The sequence below is a fragment of the Peromyscus californicus genome, unplaced genomic scaffold (assembly GCF_007827085.1).
Source record: "Peromyscus californicus insignis strain IS unplaced genomic scaffold, ASM782708v3 Scaffold_6__1_contigs__length_162567912, whole genome shotgun sequence".
NCBI lineage: Eukaryota > Metazoa > Chordata > Mammalia > Rodentia > Cricetidae > Peromyscus > Peromyscus californicus.
The window spans coordinates 158,723,661-158,740,462 of NW_026294584.1; the positions used below are offsets into that span (position 1 = coordinate 158,723,661).

A 16,802-nucleotide genomic window follows, 5' to 3' on the forward strand; every position below is an offset into this window, starting at 1 on the left:
GGGCTGCCAGTGATTCTCAGAAAGAGTTTTCTGCTGAATTCTAAACTGAAGGACTAAGAGTCCATTCACTTCTCTGTAGCATGGACTACATCAGGATGAGGGGTGAATCAGTAAATGCAACTTCCCAGTTCTCAGGCACAGTCTCCTTGCTATTATTTTTCACTAAAGCAGAAGAGAAAGAAAGTGACAGGAGAAACTTTAAAAAAAGAAGAAGAAGAAAGAAAAAAGAAAAAGAAAAAACTGGGTCAAGGGTCATCCTGATCCACCATCCTCCTGAGACACATCAGGAAGGACTGAGTTCCCTCCCACAAGAACTGGGGAAGAATGGCCTGTAGAAAGAAGCACCCAGAGAGGCCCAACACTCAATAGATACTTCAAGTTTACCAAAGGAGACCTCTTAGAGAAGCGTGTCACTTCCTGTGAATGCAGGAGAGGGACAGACAGAAATGAATTCATCAAGAGAGGCACAAGAGAAAAACACCCCATCTGCACAGTGAAATCCACTTCTGTTGTGACTTAGCTCTGGTCTCCTGTAGCCATGTGAGTTGCCAGTGTCTGCTTCTGGCCTCCTTCATTGGCCACCACAGGGTAGCTATATGAGGACAGTTGTCAAACACAGGCTCCCACAGGGAAAGCAGTGGTAGGAACAGAGGAAGCCGGAAACCATTTGACTGTTCGTCAGCATACTGACAACGTTTAATTAAGAGGTATACATATGGTGTATGTCTAAAGGTCTCTGGAATTTATGAACTTAGAGACAGAACACTCACAGACTGTTATGGTGGGTTTATCCATCCTGTTTCCTTCCTACTCAATTCAAAACTTGTTAGAGTCACGCACATCATCACACATATGTATAGTTCACTCCTATTCCTGGCTATTCTATTGTATGAGCACAGTACAATTTTATCATTCTTCTACTATGACCAACATGGATGGCCTTCAGTGAGGGGGGGCTAGAACAAGGCTGGACATTTCTGCCCTTCCATTCTGGGAATTCTTTTGAACAGATGTTCAAGAATGTCCAACTGAGGAACGAAGCCAGTGAGCCACAGCATTTTCTTCTCTGACTTAGCCTGTTGTGGAATATTATTTTAAGATGTGTTACATGTGTTTGTGCTGTGGAACACTTGTTTAATGATGCAAAGATGTGTTGCATTCTTTTATGTTGCATTTGTTTAACTCTGTGAAGCTGCTACTTTGCCTGCCTAATACACCTGATTGGTCTAATAAAGAGCTGAACGACCAATAGCAAGGCAGGAAAAAAGGATAGATAGAGCTGGCAGGCAGAGAGAATATATAGGAGAAGTCTGGGAGAGAAGATCAAGAAACAAGAAAAAGAGGAGAGGAGGGCTTGAGGGGCCAGCCACCCAGCTACATAGCAAGACATGGAGTAAGAAGTAAAAGTATACAGAAATAGAGAAGGTAAAAGCCCAGAGGCCAAAGGTAGTCGGGATAATTTAAGGTAAGGAAAGCTGGCAAGAACTAAGCCAGGCTAAGGCCAGGCATTCATAAGTAAGACTAAGACTCCGTGTGTGATTTATTTTGGAGCTGGGTGGTGGGCCCCCAAAAGAGCAAAGAACAAAGAATAAAAGAGTAAAGAGTGGGCTGGAGAGATGGCTCAGAGGTTAAGAGCACTGGCTGCTGTTCCAGAGGTCCTGAGTTCAATTCCCAGCAACCACATGGTGGCTCACAACCATCTAGGATGAGTTCTGGTGTGTAGGCATACATGCCGGAACTCTGCATACATAATAAATAAATAAATTAAAAAAAAAAAGAGTAAAGAGTAAAAAAACAGCTACATTTGTCATTCCTGGCTGGGCTGTTTGGCGAGGGGCTTGTTATGGCAATGCTTGGAGGCGAGAACACCAATGCACACAGCCAGAGACTCGGCAAATGACTCCTTATTGTTCAAAGGCTACAGCAGATCATGGTGTGTGTGGCACGTGTGGTGGGGGGGCGTCTTTGCTCTGAGGTCCTGAGAGCACCCAACTGTCAATCACATGAGTGGATCCCCCACTTACTATTTATGTACTTTTACCCGGTGGAGTTTAACCCCCACTTCCTTTAGGCAAAATGGGAACTGCTATTGGAGTGCTATGTGAAGGATTAGGGCACAAAGTGGAGACATGATGACTTCTAGCTATCAATAGCCTTCTTTTTCTCACATACTTATGAATAAATGAATAATCAATCAAGGACCCAGTTTCTCTGAGTGAGTGACATAAGCAGAGAGCACACTTTCTTTTCTGATATTACATGTTTGATCAGTCTGTGGTGTCAGAGCTGAGAAATATATCATGAATCCAAAAAATACAAAACTCTACATCTAAATACCAAATCAAGCATGGTCCTGTAAATCTTTAAAAAACTTTCAAAAAAAAAGAACAGAGAGAAACTGAAATCATCTATTTTCAAGCCAAGATAAAATGGAAAAAATAAGTATTCCATCAAACATTTCTAGGTTTATTTTTTATTTTTATTTATGTGTGTGTATCTGTATGTGTATATGTGCATGTGAGTGCAGTGCCTGTGGAGGCCAGAGGATGGTGCAAGGCCCTTGGACCTAGCGTTACAGGTAGTTATGAGTCATCTGCTGTGGGTGCTGGCAAGCATTCTTCACTGCTGAACCATCATCAGAAGCCAGGCTGCTGCTATGGAGAATATTCTAAATGTTCTGTTAGAGTCATTTGGTTTACTATAAGAACTGACAATTGTGTGTGTGTATGTGTGTGTGTGTGGTAGCGGTGGTTGTTGTTGCTGCTGCTGCTGCTGATGATGATGATGATGTTTAGGAGATTAGATGGTTTTTTTTTCACTAGTTTTGAGGGATAAGGTCTCATGTAGCCCAGGCGGGCTTTGAGCTTGCTATGCAGCTGAGGATGACCTTGAACTCCTGATCTTGCAGCCTCCACCTCCTGAGTGCTGGAATCACAAGCCTGCACTCCCACACCCAGGTCTACAGTTGACCCTTAAGGATTCAGTGTCACATTTGAAATCCACTCACCTCCTCTCGTTCTGAGTGATGCTGCCGTTCTCCAGCTTTTTGACCGTGGTTGCCAGCACTTTGTTGGCATCATTGGCGAAGTCCAAGTCTCGGACCTCAGACAGCGGGACACACACGATGGCAAAGGCTTCTTTGTCTTCTTTAGTCTGACAGGTTCCAATCTGCAATATGTGTTTCCATTAAACAACTGCACAGTCTCTAGAGACCATGATCCTCAGTACCCAGATACACTGGGTGGGTGCGGACAAGAGAGAGAAACTCCAGGAAACATCATCCTCAACAAAAGGCTTTCCATGCCCATTTCTTGCCCTGTTCCTGAAGAGACCCCAAAGAGTGTTTCTTTCATTCGCCACCCCTCTGTCTCAAATAATTCCAAGTAGAGAAGATGCCCCTGGAATCCTCTCATGCCCTTTTGATATCTGCATCCCACCCTGCTGAACCATAGCCCTGCCATCCAGGTCAGAGACCTGAGCCACTGGTAGACATTCCCTCCTACGAAATCAGCTGCAACCAGTTCTAACGGCTGAAAAGATGGACCATCAGTCACACTCAGTCCTGTGAACGCAGCAGCCGGCAGACAAACCAGCCCCAGCCGCACTTACTTTCAGCATGACGGGCCTCTCTTCCTCCGTGTCTATAGGGATGCTGGTACTTGTTACCCACGTATTGGTGCATAAATGCCTTAACCGCACATAGGAGTTCCTAAAAGCAAATGATATAAAAACATGGAGAGCTGACAAGAGGGCTCAGAGGACAAAGGGGCTTGCTACCCAGTGATGAGGACCTAAGTTCAATCCCCAGAACCCACTGAAGATGGAAGGCAAGACCACCTCTACAAAGCTGTTCTCTGACCTACAAACAGACAATATTTTTAATTACCACCCTCTGCATATTGACATATTCAGCAAATCCATGTATGATATGAACATTAAATATCATAGACTAGTAACTGTCTCAGGATCTATATGGAATAAGAAATAATTCTTAGATTCAGGCTGCTCTGGAGCACAAAGCTTCACTTCCTGGGCCAGGGGCTCCTGGGCCATCAGCATCACCAGGAACCTTGTCAAAAATGCAAATTCTAAGACCTCACTGGTCCAACGTGGGGTGTGGCCAGCAAAGACCAGTGTGTCCCCAGAAAGCTACTAACCTAAATGTACCTATAGCCTGTGGTGGTTTGAAAGAAAATGGTCCCCCAAAGGGAGTGGCACTATTAGGAGGTGTGGCCTTTGGGGAGTAGGTGTGGTCTTGTTGGAGGAAGTATGTCACTGTGGGGGTGGGCTTTGAGGTCTTTTTCTCAAGCTTCCCTCAGTGTGGCAGTCAGTTGACTTCCTGTTGACTACAAGATGTAGCACTCCCAGCTCCAGCACCGTGTCTATCTGCATGCCAAAATGCCCCCCTTCATGATTATGATGGACTGAACCTCTGAAACTGTAAGTGAGCCACCTCAATTAAATGTTTTCCTTTATAAGAGTTGCCATGGTCATGATGTCTCTTCACAGCAATAAAACTCTAAGACATAGCCCCTGAATCACCAAGTTGCTGTGGCCATTGAGGGCATACTTAGAGCAGCTAAATAAATAAATAGTTCTGAATCATCCAAAAGCCACAATTCCAAGATAAGGCTGAGCAGTCAGCTGCTTGGACTTCTAGCTCAGACCTCACACCATAAACCACATCTTTTGTTCCCTTAGTGACGCTTCTCAGATTTCTGGGGGTTTGTTGGTAGTCGTGGTGTTTAATTCGGGAGCACCGACTCTAGTTCCTAAGTGAGAAAATGAAAACAATTGTCAGGGTGACGGGGAGAGGAGAGGAGGAGGGCGGGGAATAAGAACAAAGTCTGGTGACGTGTACAGGAAGATGCCACTGTGAAGCCATCACTGTGTACGCTAACTTTAAATTTAAGATTTTATTTTAAATTTGTGTACATCATTGAGTGTAGTGCCCATAGAGGCCAGAAGGGGGCACCAGATCCCCTGGAGCTGGAGTTACAGGAGGTTGTGAGCGACCTGTGTGGACACTGGGAACTGAACTCAGGCCCTCTAGAAAAGCAGTATGCAGTGGTTCTTAACCACTGCACCGTCTCTCCTTCCTCAAAAAAAAAAAAAAAAAAAAAAAGAAGAAGAAAATATTTGTGGTAAATAAGCTTCTTTGGGCATGAGTTATGTCTGTTTGCTACTAATTCAGTGTGAAGAATCAACTACATAAGGTGTCTTTACCAAACACACACACACAAGCTGTGTGCTGACTGGACAGTTGGCAGGTGCATTTCAGCCACAAGCTCACAAGACTCACACCCTGTGTCCTCCAGGGGCAACAGTTCCACACTTGACCATTTCTTGAGTCACCAGTAACAAAAATTACCTGTGTAGGCACCATGGCAGAATACCTGGAGAGGGCACCTAGAGCTCCATTCTACTCAAACAGTGCCTTTCCCACCTCATCCCTTATTCCAACAATTTCTTCAACAAGAGTGCACAGTGCCATTAAAATAAAAAGCCTAGCACTTAGTGTTCAGCCTAAAGCTAAGATGTAAATATGTCATACAACTCAAGGTATAACATTTTAGGACCAAACAGAAGGCAGGACATCAAACGCCTCAGAGAAACTCATCATCAGGGTTCTTGCTCACTCATAATAGTAGATAAAATACACAGTGAGCTTCAATCTAGAATGGCAAGCACCTAACCCTGGTCCAAATAACCAGAAATGCCTGTTTGAGCGCCCAGTATTCTCTGCACTGGCCTAAGTAGGTGATGTCATCTACAACTGCTGTCTCCCCCACTGCCCTAGGCACACTATGTGGTGGCTAGCTCCTCTATTTCACTCTCACATTTTCCACTACAGGTGAGTTTCCTTTCTTCAAAATGCTTGTATGGTGGTTTAAATGATACATGACTCCCATGGGCTCATATGTTTCAATGCTTGGTTTCCAGCTGGTAAGTCTTGCCCCATTATAGTTGGTTTCTCTCTCTCTCTCTCTCTCTCTCTCTCTCTCTCTCTCTCTCTCTCTCTCTCTCTCTCTCTCTCTCTCTCTCTGCCCAGTGGTTATTGCTCAACATGTAAGCTACGGCTACTGCACCATGCCTGCCTGCTCCCATGTTCCCCACAATGATGGTCATGAACTCTAACCCTTTGGAACCATGAATCCCCAAATGCTTTCTTTTACAAGTTGCCTTGGTCATAGTGTCCCTTCACAGCATTAGAAAAGCAAGAAAGGCAGCCTGGAGCCAGAGTAGTTGAGGTTTCAGGTTTTGGGGTTTTTTGTTTTTTGGGTTTTTTTTTTTTTAAAGCATTTCCATGTCATTGTTTAATTAGCTATCTTGGGATAAGACCCAAGTCTAAACATGATGTTCATTTATGTTCCATGTGTGCCTTAGCCATGTAGGCCAAAGGTAATTTTATACCATATTTTAAGTATACCTGCATGTTAGCTGCAATCCATCACGCATAGTCAGGTGTAGGATTCTCTACTTGTGGCATCATATTGGTTCTCAAAAACTTCTTGGGTCACTTCAGATTAGATTTTCAGTTCAGGGATGCCCTCAGCCTGGATGCACCCCTGGAGTCAACCAACACTATTGAGTTGCAAACTGAGTAGATGACACAGAGTAATAACATGATCTATAAGGAATTAGGAGCTAAGTAACTCTGGGACTATGTCACAGGTATTTGCTGGCTGTCAGGTTTGACCTGGTCTGGTTGTCTACGATGTAAGGGCACTGCTGGGGAGTGATGGTTCAGGGCAGACTTTTCATTCCATGCTTCAAGACCAAACTCCACCTTATGAGCACAGACAGGCCAACTAGCTTGTCCTTCTAAGTCACCATCTCCCAAACTCTGCTGTCTGTCACCTGGGAGGCTCTTATAAACCCAAAGTCTAAGTTGTAATGCACACCAGTTAAACCAGTGTCTAGAGTGGGAGGGAGGCATCAGGACTGGTCCTGATTGCTAAGTGTCCACTGGATAGAAAAGACTGGGAACCCTACAATAGTCCCTACTTCTAATCCAAGAAGCCCAGTCTGGGGCTTGCTAGATCACTCACCCAGCCCCACTGCAGACCAAGGAATCACAAACTGTATCTAGCAGATCCCCATGACTGATCCAGGATTTCACCAGGCTAAAGCACCTCTGTGGAACTCTGTCCTCTGAGCATAAGGGCCACTGCCATCTTAATCAGAACAGGTGTGACTGTCCCCCAAGATTGGACCTGTTGTTCCTTCATGGAGAGGTGGGGAGGGGTAATTAAACCCTCAGCTGAGGAAGTCACTACTTCCTTCATTTCCCAACTACATACAGTCTCATGAAGTTCTAGAATACATGGTAGATAAAGGTTAGCTGAAGAGGGGTGCCATCTGTACAGCATGGGGAGGTTGCCATCCATGCTGGAGTCAAGCTTTTCAGTAACATAGTTGTTTGGGGTTACACACACTCCTGTAAGAAATCCCTCACAAAACTCCTGTGAGTAAACCCAGTAAACTCCCTGGTTTACTCACTGGACTTGAGTGAAATCTTTCCTTTGGTCTGTTGTTGGTGCCCCATGTTCGGGAACATTTGTTCACATTCCTCCAGGAAAAGATCATACAGTAGGAGTTTAAAGTTTGAGAAATACTGCATTCCATATTGGAATCCCCTGGTAATGCTTTTAAGAGATGTAGTGTCCACATCTCACCAGAGGCAAGACTGACTTCATTGCTCTCAGAAGGGCCAGGACCCGTTGCTCAGATCTTTCTCAGCCAGTCTGAGAAGACCTGCTCTAACTCAGCCTCTGACCTCTGACTTCTGACCTCCGACCTATGAGAGTTACCCAGGATAAAGCCAGAAAAGAGTTAAGAAGAACTTGGCCTGGGGCTTGGCCATAGAAAGTATTCACAGATTTCGTATGAGGATGTAAGAGTGGCTAGTGTTGAAAGTTTATTGTTAGTTATAAACTCTGAATGACAGCTGAATCACATTAACACAAAATCCTTCACGCAGGGAAAAGAACTTCAACCCTTCTGAACAGCAGTAGCTAACACCTCTGTGCAAGGTGAGACTTAGTAACCTTGTGGAGGGTCTATGCACCTGGCGGAGAGTTCTCACCATTTCTTTAACCAAATCCTCCTACATTGAATTCAAGAAAGACACCATTTTTGCTGACTTAGATCTAAAATGAGTTAAGTCAGAGTAATAATCAAGGACCCCATATGTTGTATGTATTTTGAAAGAAAATGGCCCCCATAGGGAGTGGCACTATTAGGAGGTGTGGCTTTGTTGGAATATGTGTGGCCTTGTTGGAGGAAGTGTGTCATTGTGAGGATGGGTTTTAAGGTCTCCTATGCTGAAGCCATGCCCAGTGTGGACACAGTTCACTCCCTGTTGCCTGCAGATCAAGATGCAGGACTGTCAGCTCCTTCTCCATCACCATGTCTGCCTGCATGCCACTCACCATGATGATAATGGGCTAAACCTCTGAAACTGTAAGCCAGCCTCATTGAAGTGCTTTCCTTTATAAGAGTTGCCTGGTCATAGTGTCTCTGCACAGCAATGGAGACCCTAACGAAGACAGCATACAAGAAGGCAGACACTTGGGTCAGGCCAGTGCAGCAGAGTGCATGTCTTCACGGGCTGCATTAGTGAGCAAGGAGGAGGGGAGATGGACTCACATCAAGGGGGTTCTCAGATCTCTTCATATCTCTTCCCAGTGTGGCTACATTGAATAAATCTCCTTTTTCAACTTTCTGTTTTTAATTTGGCTCTTTTAATTGGCTTAATGAGCACAGGTGGCAGGACCTGACTTGGGGCACTGACTGGGCCCACAAGTTTGAGAGCAACCTGAGCTCATGTGTTCATTGGTCTGACGACCCCATTTCTCATCTTGATGCCCAGGGCATGTATTGCCTTGTAATTGACAGTAAACAAATATTTCTTAGCCGAACCACTAACAAAATGAACAAGTAAATGAGCTAAGCAGGAAATCTGACAGGTAAATGATAAAATTTAGACTGAAAATGCTATTAGATTATTTTTCGTTGTTGTGACCAAAGGCTACATCATTAATAAGAATAAATGATTCTAATAAATTTTTCAGAGCTTCTTTGGTACTGGACATTTTAATTATTTATACAAATAAAGCATGCTATGTTAATCTGTTCACCTGAGAGAGGCACAATGCTTTGCATGCATTTTTTTTCACTCATGCTCTCTTCTGTTGTAAAAATTGTATTAATATTATACTTTTTATTCCCTACCTGTTGGGAAAACTATTCAAAGAAATATCTGTTCATCCTAATTCTTTTTACTTATTTATTTCTTTTTATTTTATATTTCTTTTTACCTTGGAACCAGGCAGTCAGCTCTCTGAAGAGTTGTGGCATCAAGTTCAAAAAGGGATGCGATGTCATTTCCATGTGGAACTGAGACCAGGGTGTACATAATCTTCTCCCCTGCCTGACGTTTTTTCTTTGAAGTTGGAAGCTCTCCATCTTTCTGTTGAAGAGGTTTGAGGTTATTCAGCGTCTTCAGATTGAGTGTTAACTGCTCCAGTTAATCAGGAGATAAGGTGTAAGTTTGTCTGCCATTCTTTCATTGGATTATAGGCGTGTCTATTCTGACTCCCTCAGAAGATTGGGGCACATAGCCTTTGTACTGATGATGGGCACTCATAAGGCCCATGTTCCCCAGAGGGGTGGCCTAACCTGAGCATGTCCTTAAATCACAATAGTTATGGCCCCTTCTCTAGTGGCTTTATACCTATTTACAATGTAGTGATTTGACCCTCTACATTTATGTCAAAAACAGAGAAGAAACAGTGTCCCAAATCCTCTAAACTCCATGGACTCAAGAAGGCATACGTATTTCTGTTAAAATATTTGAACACCCTTTAAGCCAGCAGATCTGCCAGCCTTCCCATCATTAGTGGGAACATACCTTCTTAGGTACTTACTACTAACTACATTTAGGCAGTTTGTAGCTTCTGATCAGTGTAGTAGATACTACAAACATTGGTTGCAATGGGTTTCTGTAGACTTGACTTGAGAGAGGTGAGTATAAAGCATTCTGTAGTCACCACGACAACACTGCTCAAGTGCAGATCAGAACAGTGCAGCTGTGGATTCCTAGAGCATTTGGTAAACTGTTGCTGTTTCTTCTCTTCTGTTGCCAAAAGAAAACTGCTTTTCCACTAATTTATGCCTTTCAAGCATTTTAAATACAACAATATTTATAAATGTGTGGTTTGGAGGAATTGTTTAAATTCTTTTTCCTAATTTTCTTTCTTCAGGAGAGATTATTTCAACAAGCAATTTGTAGTGATGACTGTGTTGACTTCAATTTTTGAGTGAGGTAGCTGTGTGAAAGAGTAACCATTTGGTCTTATTGAAGCCAACACAGAACTTGCTGCTGCTGTGTTTTTTCTTTGGTGATAAATAAAATAGTTACATACTTTTAAAAAAAGAAGAAGAAGAAGACATACAAATGACCAGGGAATACAGGGAATATAAGTCAAAGCCACTGCAGACAGCACACTGTCAGGGACAGCATGACCAAAGTCTACGGCTAAAAGGCCAAACATGCAGAGAAAGGGAACCTTTGTACCCTGTGGATGCGAATTGTGTCATTATCATGAAAACATGTGACCCAGGGATTCTTCCTGTGGGCATGAGGGTGTGAGAAGGATACAGGATCACCTTCAAGTACAAAAACTGATATCCCTACCTCACTGAGAGACCTGTACTCCAGCCTGGCTGCAGAACTAGTCAAAAAGAAAACCAGTCCGTGTAAACAGTCAAAGACAGACAGACAGACAATAGGAAGGAAGGAAAGAAAGAAAGGAGAGAGGGAGAAAGGGAGTTGAAGCATGTGATTTCATTGGCCCACGAGAAGAACTTCCAGGGGTGATGTTATACTAAGCTGTGAGCAGCAGCTTTCTCTGGAGATTCCAAAATGAAACCACAGCCCTGACTGCCAGGAACAGAGGCAGGAAGGGGGGTCATGTGACCCTCTTGGCAGGACCAATGGAATACTGTGTGTAACCACAAACATTTTCTTCCTTCCTCCTCCCTTCCTTCCTTCTTTTTAGACAGGATTTCCCTAAGTAGACCAGGCTGGCCTCAGACTCACAGCAATCCTCCTGTTTCAGCCTGCCAAGTGCTGGGATTAAGAACTTGAGCAACCACTCCCAGCTGGCGCTCCTTCCCAAAGACAAAAACTGTCCTGTCGTGAGCTCTGATGTTAAACATGGTGAAGAAGGCAGCAGAGGGAGAACAGGTCAGAGGGGTGTAGGAAGAGGGAGAAATGACTCTGGAAGAAAGAATAGGAAATAGGAAGTTCGTTTCATTCGCAGTGGCAACAAGCTCTTAAAGAGCTTTGGGGATTCCACAATGGTATCGCTGCCGAGAGAATCACAGCTATGGTAAGTGCTGTTCCTCCCTATGAAGGAGGTGACCAAGAACGTAAGAGCACAGAACTGACCAGACAAAGAGTCAGCTCATACACGAATCAGAGGACTTTCATGGATGCCCAGACAGTGAGATCCAGGCATGCCTTAGTCCACTTGCTGCTGCTGTACCCAAGCCCCACAGGCCACATGATTTCTAAGGTCTTCATTCTGGAAGCCAGAGGTCCACACACATGGAGACAGACACTGTCAAGGGCCTTGGTACTGCATCATAACATGGAGACTACCACACCGTGAGCCAGGGCAACTGAGCCCCAGCAGACTTGGTTCGGCAACCAGTCACATGAACCCACTAGCCCGGGAATCTGTGAGTGAGGTCTCTCTGTCACAGAGTCCACATGTCTACCTCCTCCCAGGGAACCCAACCCCACTGTGGCACTGAGGATCAAGTTTGCAGCACATGGAACATAGGACAGTGTTTACATAGATAGGAAAGGTTATAATTAAAACACACCTGACTCAGGGAAGTAAGTGCTTATCAGTTAAAATGAACCATGTTCTGAAGACAGCTTTATCGACAGAAGACCGGTTCATAACCTGAACAGGTGGAGGGTCAATGTGCACAACTCTGGTACACATTGTGTAGAGGACAAAAGAAGTTGCCAGTATTCTTGGAAAAATACCATATCCCTAAAAGAAGTATGTCATCCAGCTTCCTGACTGAGCGTCCCTCACTTCGCTTACTATAATTTAGCTTTGGATACACACACTCTGGGGTGAAAAATGTGCTGACACAGCTCTTTAGATCTCTTTAGTAACTAAACGTTGACAGTATTTGAAGTGTGGTCTGCACATCAGTCCTCTATGAGTGCATTTAGTGGGGTTCACCCCACTTCTGAGATGATTTTTGTAGACTTACAAGAAGACTTCAGATCTAGATCCCTAGAGACGGCTCCTAAACTGCTCTCCCTGGTAAGGTCTGCCTACGGTGCCCAGTCGGAGTGGTCAGGAGCCTCCCTGTGTTTTGACTGTAATGACTCTTTTCAAAATACATATTTTTTTTAAAACTCACTGATTAGGGTTAATTAAACAAACCACTGAAAATTATTCATAATATTCGAGATTTGTAACTACATAGAACATGTGGAATGTGCTATTATATTCCTTCATCCTTCCTATTGGTCCTTGGAAAATAGTTTTAATACACAGAAAATCCCTGTACATAAATAATTTCACAGCTGTGTGTGGAGGAGTGTCCGACATGCCTATATATCTTTTACACGAGCCTTGCTGTTGGAAGCTTCCTGCCTTGGCTCTCCCACACTCTAATTTATTTAACAAACTCTGCTTCATAAACAATTTGGAAGTAGACATTAAGCCTGCCCCTTGGAATTTTTAAGTAATTAAATATGAATAATGAGTTATGATCATACCAGGCACTGGAAGATGTTTTTCTAAGCAGACTCCACACGGGCTGGTGAAAGGCAGGATGGAAGCCTGGCTTCTCTGCCCTCCTTCCAGGTCTGTCTTCTTCACTTTGGCTCAGAAGCCAGATTGACCCTGCACATAGGCCCTAGACACTCAAGGAATGTCCGTCTTCCTGCCCCATCTCAATGCCCTTTGAGACTAAGGGCACAGAGACATCATTGTCCTGAACCTGCGGTCACCTTGGATTCTAAGAAGAGAAACCCTCAAAGGGCACAAAGTCCCCCAATGAGGGCGATCACCAGTGAGGGTCAGGCTGCACTCTGAGCAGAAGTGATCACTGCAGGAACTCATTGATCCAGTCAAGTGATGGTGGCAGCAGTAACTTCTTCAGACAGCCTGGCCTAGAGTGGTAACCAGACAGAGCCTTGACTAGGACTCATAGTTATGGCCCAGTCTTACTCTAGTTAGACCAAGAGCTTGTGTCAGAATCCTGAAGACAGGTGAGCTCACTGGCCCCTCATCTGCTCCTCTTCCCACTGTGGCCACCCTAAAAAAAGTCTCCTTTCTCTGCTCTTCGCTCTCGGTCCTCTCTCTAACTGGTGTATCAGGATGTCAAGCCTGGTCCGAAAACCTGCCAGAGTCACCCAAAAACCCTAGTTCCATATATAATAATGAATGTGGCTTCAATAAACAAGAAAGGCAATCCTGTTTCTTTACAACATGAAGATAATTCTGTTCAAACTCACGGGCTCTGTGGATCCTGTTTATAAACCTGCACTGATTTGCAAGAAAAATCAAAGACGCAGGAACTATAGCTCCCTATAGAGAATTTTGGAAGCATCATAGTTTGCCTTTCATCATAGAAATGTATTAAGAACCAAGAGCTTAAACAGGTGCCTAGTGCAACAGCAGCAAGGTCCTCTGACACGCGCCCAGCTTAGGAGCTCAGGTCTCAGAATGCCACCTGTCTGTCCACTGGGTGCTTATCAAACAGGCACGTTTCGTATAAGTTTGTGTATGCATGGGTATGGATGTGTACATGGGAATGCGTGTGCATGTCCTCATGTGTGGGTGTATGGGTGTGTGTGTGTGTGTGTGTGTGTGTGTGTGTGTGTGTGTGTACCAGAGATCAATCTTGGACCTCAGTTGTTGAGACAAGATCTCTCACTGGGATGTGGATCTTGACAAGGCCAAGCTGGCTGGCCAGCAGTCCCCAGGAGCCTCCTCCTCCTCCCCAGTGCGGGGTTACAGGAAGGCACCACCAAAGACAGTTACTTTTACGTGGGTGCTGGATTTGAACTCAGGACCTCAGGCTTGCAAAGCAAGCACTTAGCTAACTAAGTTGTCTTCACTGCCCCAGATCTCCAGGGCTACACAGGGAGACACTTACCCTTATGCAAAGTTGCAAAGAAGCTGCTGGCTATGCCCCCTCCAGCCCCCACTCCTGGGGAGGTGCACTTCGGGGCACCCCAGAATACCTTTGTGGTGACTCATGGTGAGTCACTGACTTCTAGGTCAAACATCACATTGCCTGTACTGTTGGAGCCTGAGACACACCGGGAGAAGCCATGTCTGTCTTTTGGAACTGAGGTACAGGCTGCAGGAGGCTGCTGTGCCACTGGCATCCCCACCCGTCCTCCCCATCCCCAAGCTCCCAACTCTGCCTTGGGGAAGCCACACACTCCAGGCTTCCTAGGAAAGTGGCAAGCACTTTATCTTTGTAAGCCTCCTCCCCAGAGCCTCCTGGTGGGACCCTTTCTGCTTTCTCAGCCTGCACACCTTACTGCCAGTGAGCCTAGAGTAAAACCCAAGGCAACGTGAAGGTCTGCCAGCACCTGGAACCCCATCTCTGAATTCTGCAGAACAGAATTTGATAGTACTTTTTCAGCAGCTTCCTGTCTCTAGAACATTCCCATGTTTATAAATGCACTCGGGTCTGTGGCTGGCCACACAGGAGGATTTTGACAGTTCAGAGGACATCTGGCAGTTTCTGGACACATTTTGGTTGTCACAACTGAGAGCTGGAGAGGGGGTGGGCTGCTGCCAGAACCCAATGAGATGAGATCAGCAATGCTGCCCATCACCCTACCATCCGGAGGGTAACCCACTACCATTCGGGGAACACCCGTGCAGATGACACCCCACCACTCACACAGAGGACTTCCCACAACCACAAAGGATTATCTGGTCCTCTGTGTCAGTATTGCAGACACTGTGAAACCCCAGCCTCAGTAACAGACTCCTTCAAAATAATCAGAGCCCATGCCACATAAACATGGCAATGTTCCCCAACATGAATGACATTACAGAGAATCTTTTAAAAAAAAAAATCCCCTCTGCAGAGCCATCTGAAAAGATGTGGACCTTCAAGAAGAAATAATGACCATGAGGTTCCCAGCTGGGCTTGACATGGTGCCAATGTTTACCGGGTGCCCAGGGAAGCTGTACATTTGTAAGATTGGAAATAATGGACCCCTTTGTAAAATGAACATAGCAATTTGGTCTTAATGGGAGCCCTGACACACTCCACCTCATTTCAGTGAACCATGCATTAACCTCTGAAACTTCAAAAATGGAAGGCAACGTTTGGATAAAGGCTTCTGAATTACAGGAAAAAAATATTAGCAGGTCATTAAGTCACCAACACAGGGAAAATAATCAGCTTCGTCACAGTCAATGTTACTGGAACACGGATGTGAAAGAAGCCAGCATGTTGTTTTGGGAAATTAATCTCTATGTGACAGGCTGCAGATCAACTCTCACAGCCCCTCTCCCTTCCTCTTCAGACACAACCTTAATCACCGAAATGTGACAAACAGACAAGAAACACCTCACACTCTCAGCTTTGTTTATGCTCAAGATTGGGGCTCTGGCGAGGGGCTTATTAAATCAAACCTCTGCTGCTGGCTGTCTCTCCGAGATGACTGGCACAGTCCAGTCCCAAACGTCTACAGTGAGTGCAGACTACCTGCCCTGCTTGTGATTAAATGAGGCTGGGGACAAGCTCTCAAATGCAGGACTGTTTTGTCTCACCTGTAGTGGAGACAAGGAGTGAGGAGGAAACCACTCCAGCCAGCTTAGAACAGACTCCTAGTTCCTGTCCGCTCTGTAAAGTGCCATGTCCATGTTCACCCACTCTGCTCACACAGCCAGCAGCGTGGCCACTGAGCAGAGCAGGAAGCAGAGCAGGAAGCAGAGCAGAGCGGTAATTCAGCCACACAGCGGCAAGGTTTGGTGGCTGCCCTCCTAGGAAAAGCAACTTTCCCCAGAACTGGGGGTTAAACCCAGGGCCTCACACGTGAACTCTGTGTCGATGAGCTACACCTCCAACCCTCTTCATAACTTTGTATGACATTAGTCATCCTGTGTGTAGGAGGGCAGGTACCGCAAGGCAGAGGCGGGGGTCAGAGGACAACGTCTGTGAGCTGGTTTTCTCCTTCTACCAGGTGGGTCCCAGGAACAGAGTTCAGACCCTCGGGCTGAGCAGTGAGTACCCACAGAACCATTTCACCCCCTCCTTTAAGACAGGGCTTCACTCAGTTGCCAAGGCTGGCCTTAAACTTGTTGTCCTCCTGCCTCAGCCACTGAGGTAGTTGGAAGACAGGTCTGCACCACAGGCCCAGCTACCTGTATTTTTTCTAACCTCCTAACACCTTTTATTCAGAGTTTCTGTAGTTCTGATCTGGCTTTATTCTCGGGACACAAGGTTGGGTAGGCAGGCAGACACACAAGGAAAGTGGGTCTCTCCAGATGTCCAGAAGTAGGCCTGCTGAAGAAGCTGCCCAGAACATGACAATAATACACCCTAGGACACACAGGCAGCAAGTGAGCTCCATGCCTCCTCTGGCCAGCACCAAAACTTCAGCCTCACAAAGACAAGCATAAACAGGCCTAACCGATCACAAAGTAAACGTCACTGGGCCAGCAGCCTGACCCTCAGCTCCACTCCTACCTTAGCCCTGACAATAAAGTAGAAAGAGGAGGTCCAGT

The 16,802-nt window shown here is 45.3% G+C and overlaps 1 protein-coding gene across 3 annotated transcripts in view; it reads right to left on the minus strand.

The window, feature by feature from the left end:
• The window catches only part of Itpr2 (inositol 1,4,5-trisphosphate receptor type 2), a 436,608-nt gene that overhangs the window by 311,591 nt on the left and 108,215 nt on the right, over positions 1-16,802 (minus strand). For 2 of the 3 annotated variants that reach the window (XM_052719262.1, XM_052719263.1), the window contains 3 exons: positions 9,324-9,475; positions 3,610-3,709; positions 3,008-3,168 (listed from right to left, as the gene is read on the minus strand). In XM_052719262.1, coding sequence (XP_052575222.1) covers positions 3,008-3,168; positions 3,610-3,709; positions 9,324-9,475 — 413 coding nt within the window. The remainder of the gene's footprint in view (positions 1-3,007; positions 3,169-3,609; positions 3,710-9,323; positions 9,476-16,802) is intronic. The other variant, XM_052719264.1, reaches the window with a different exon arrangement.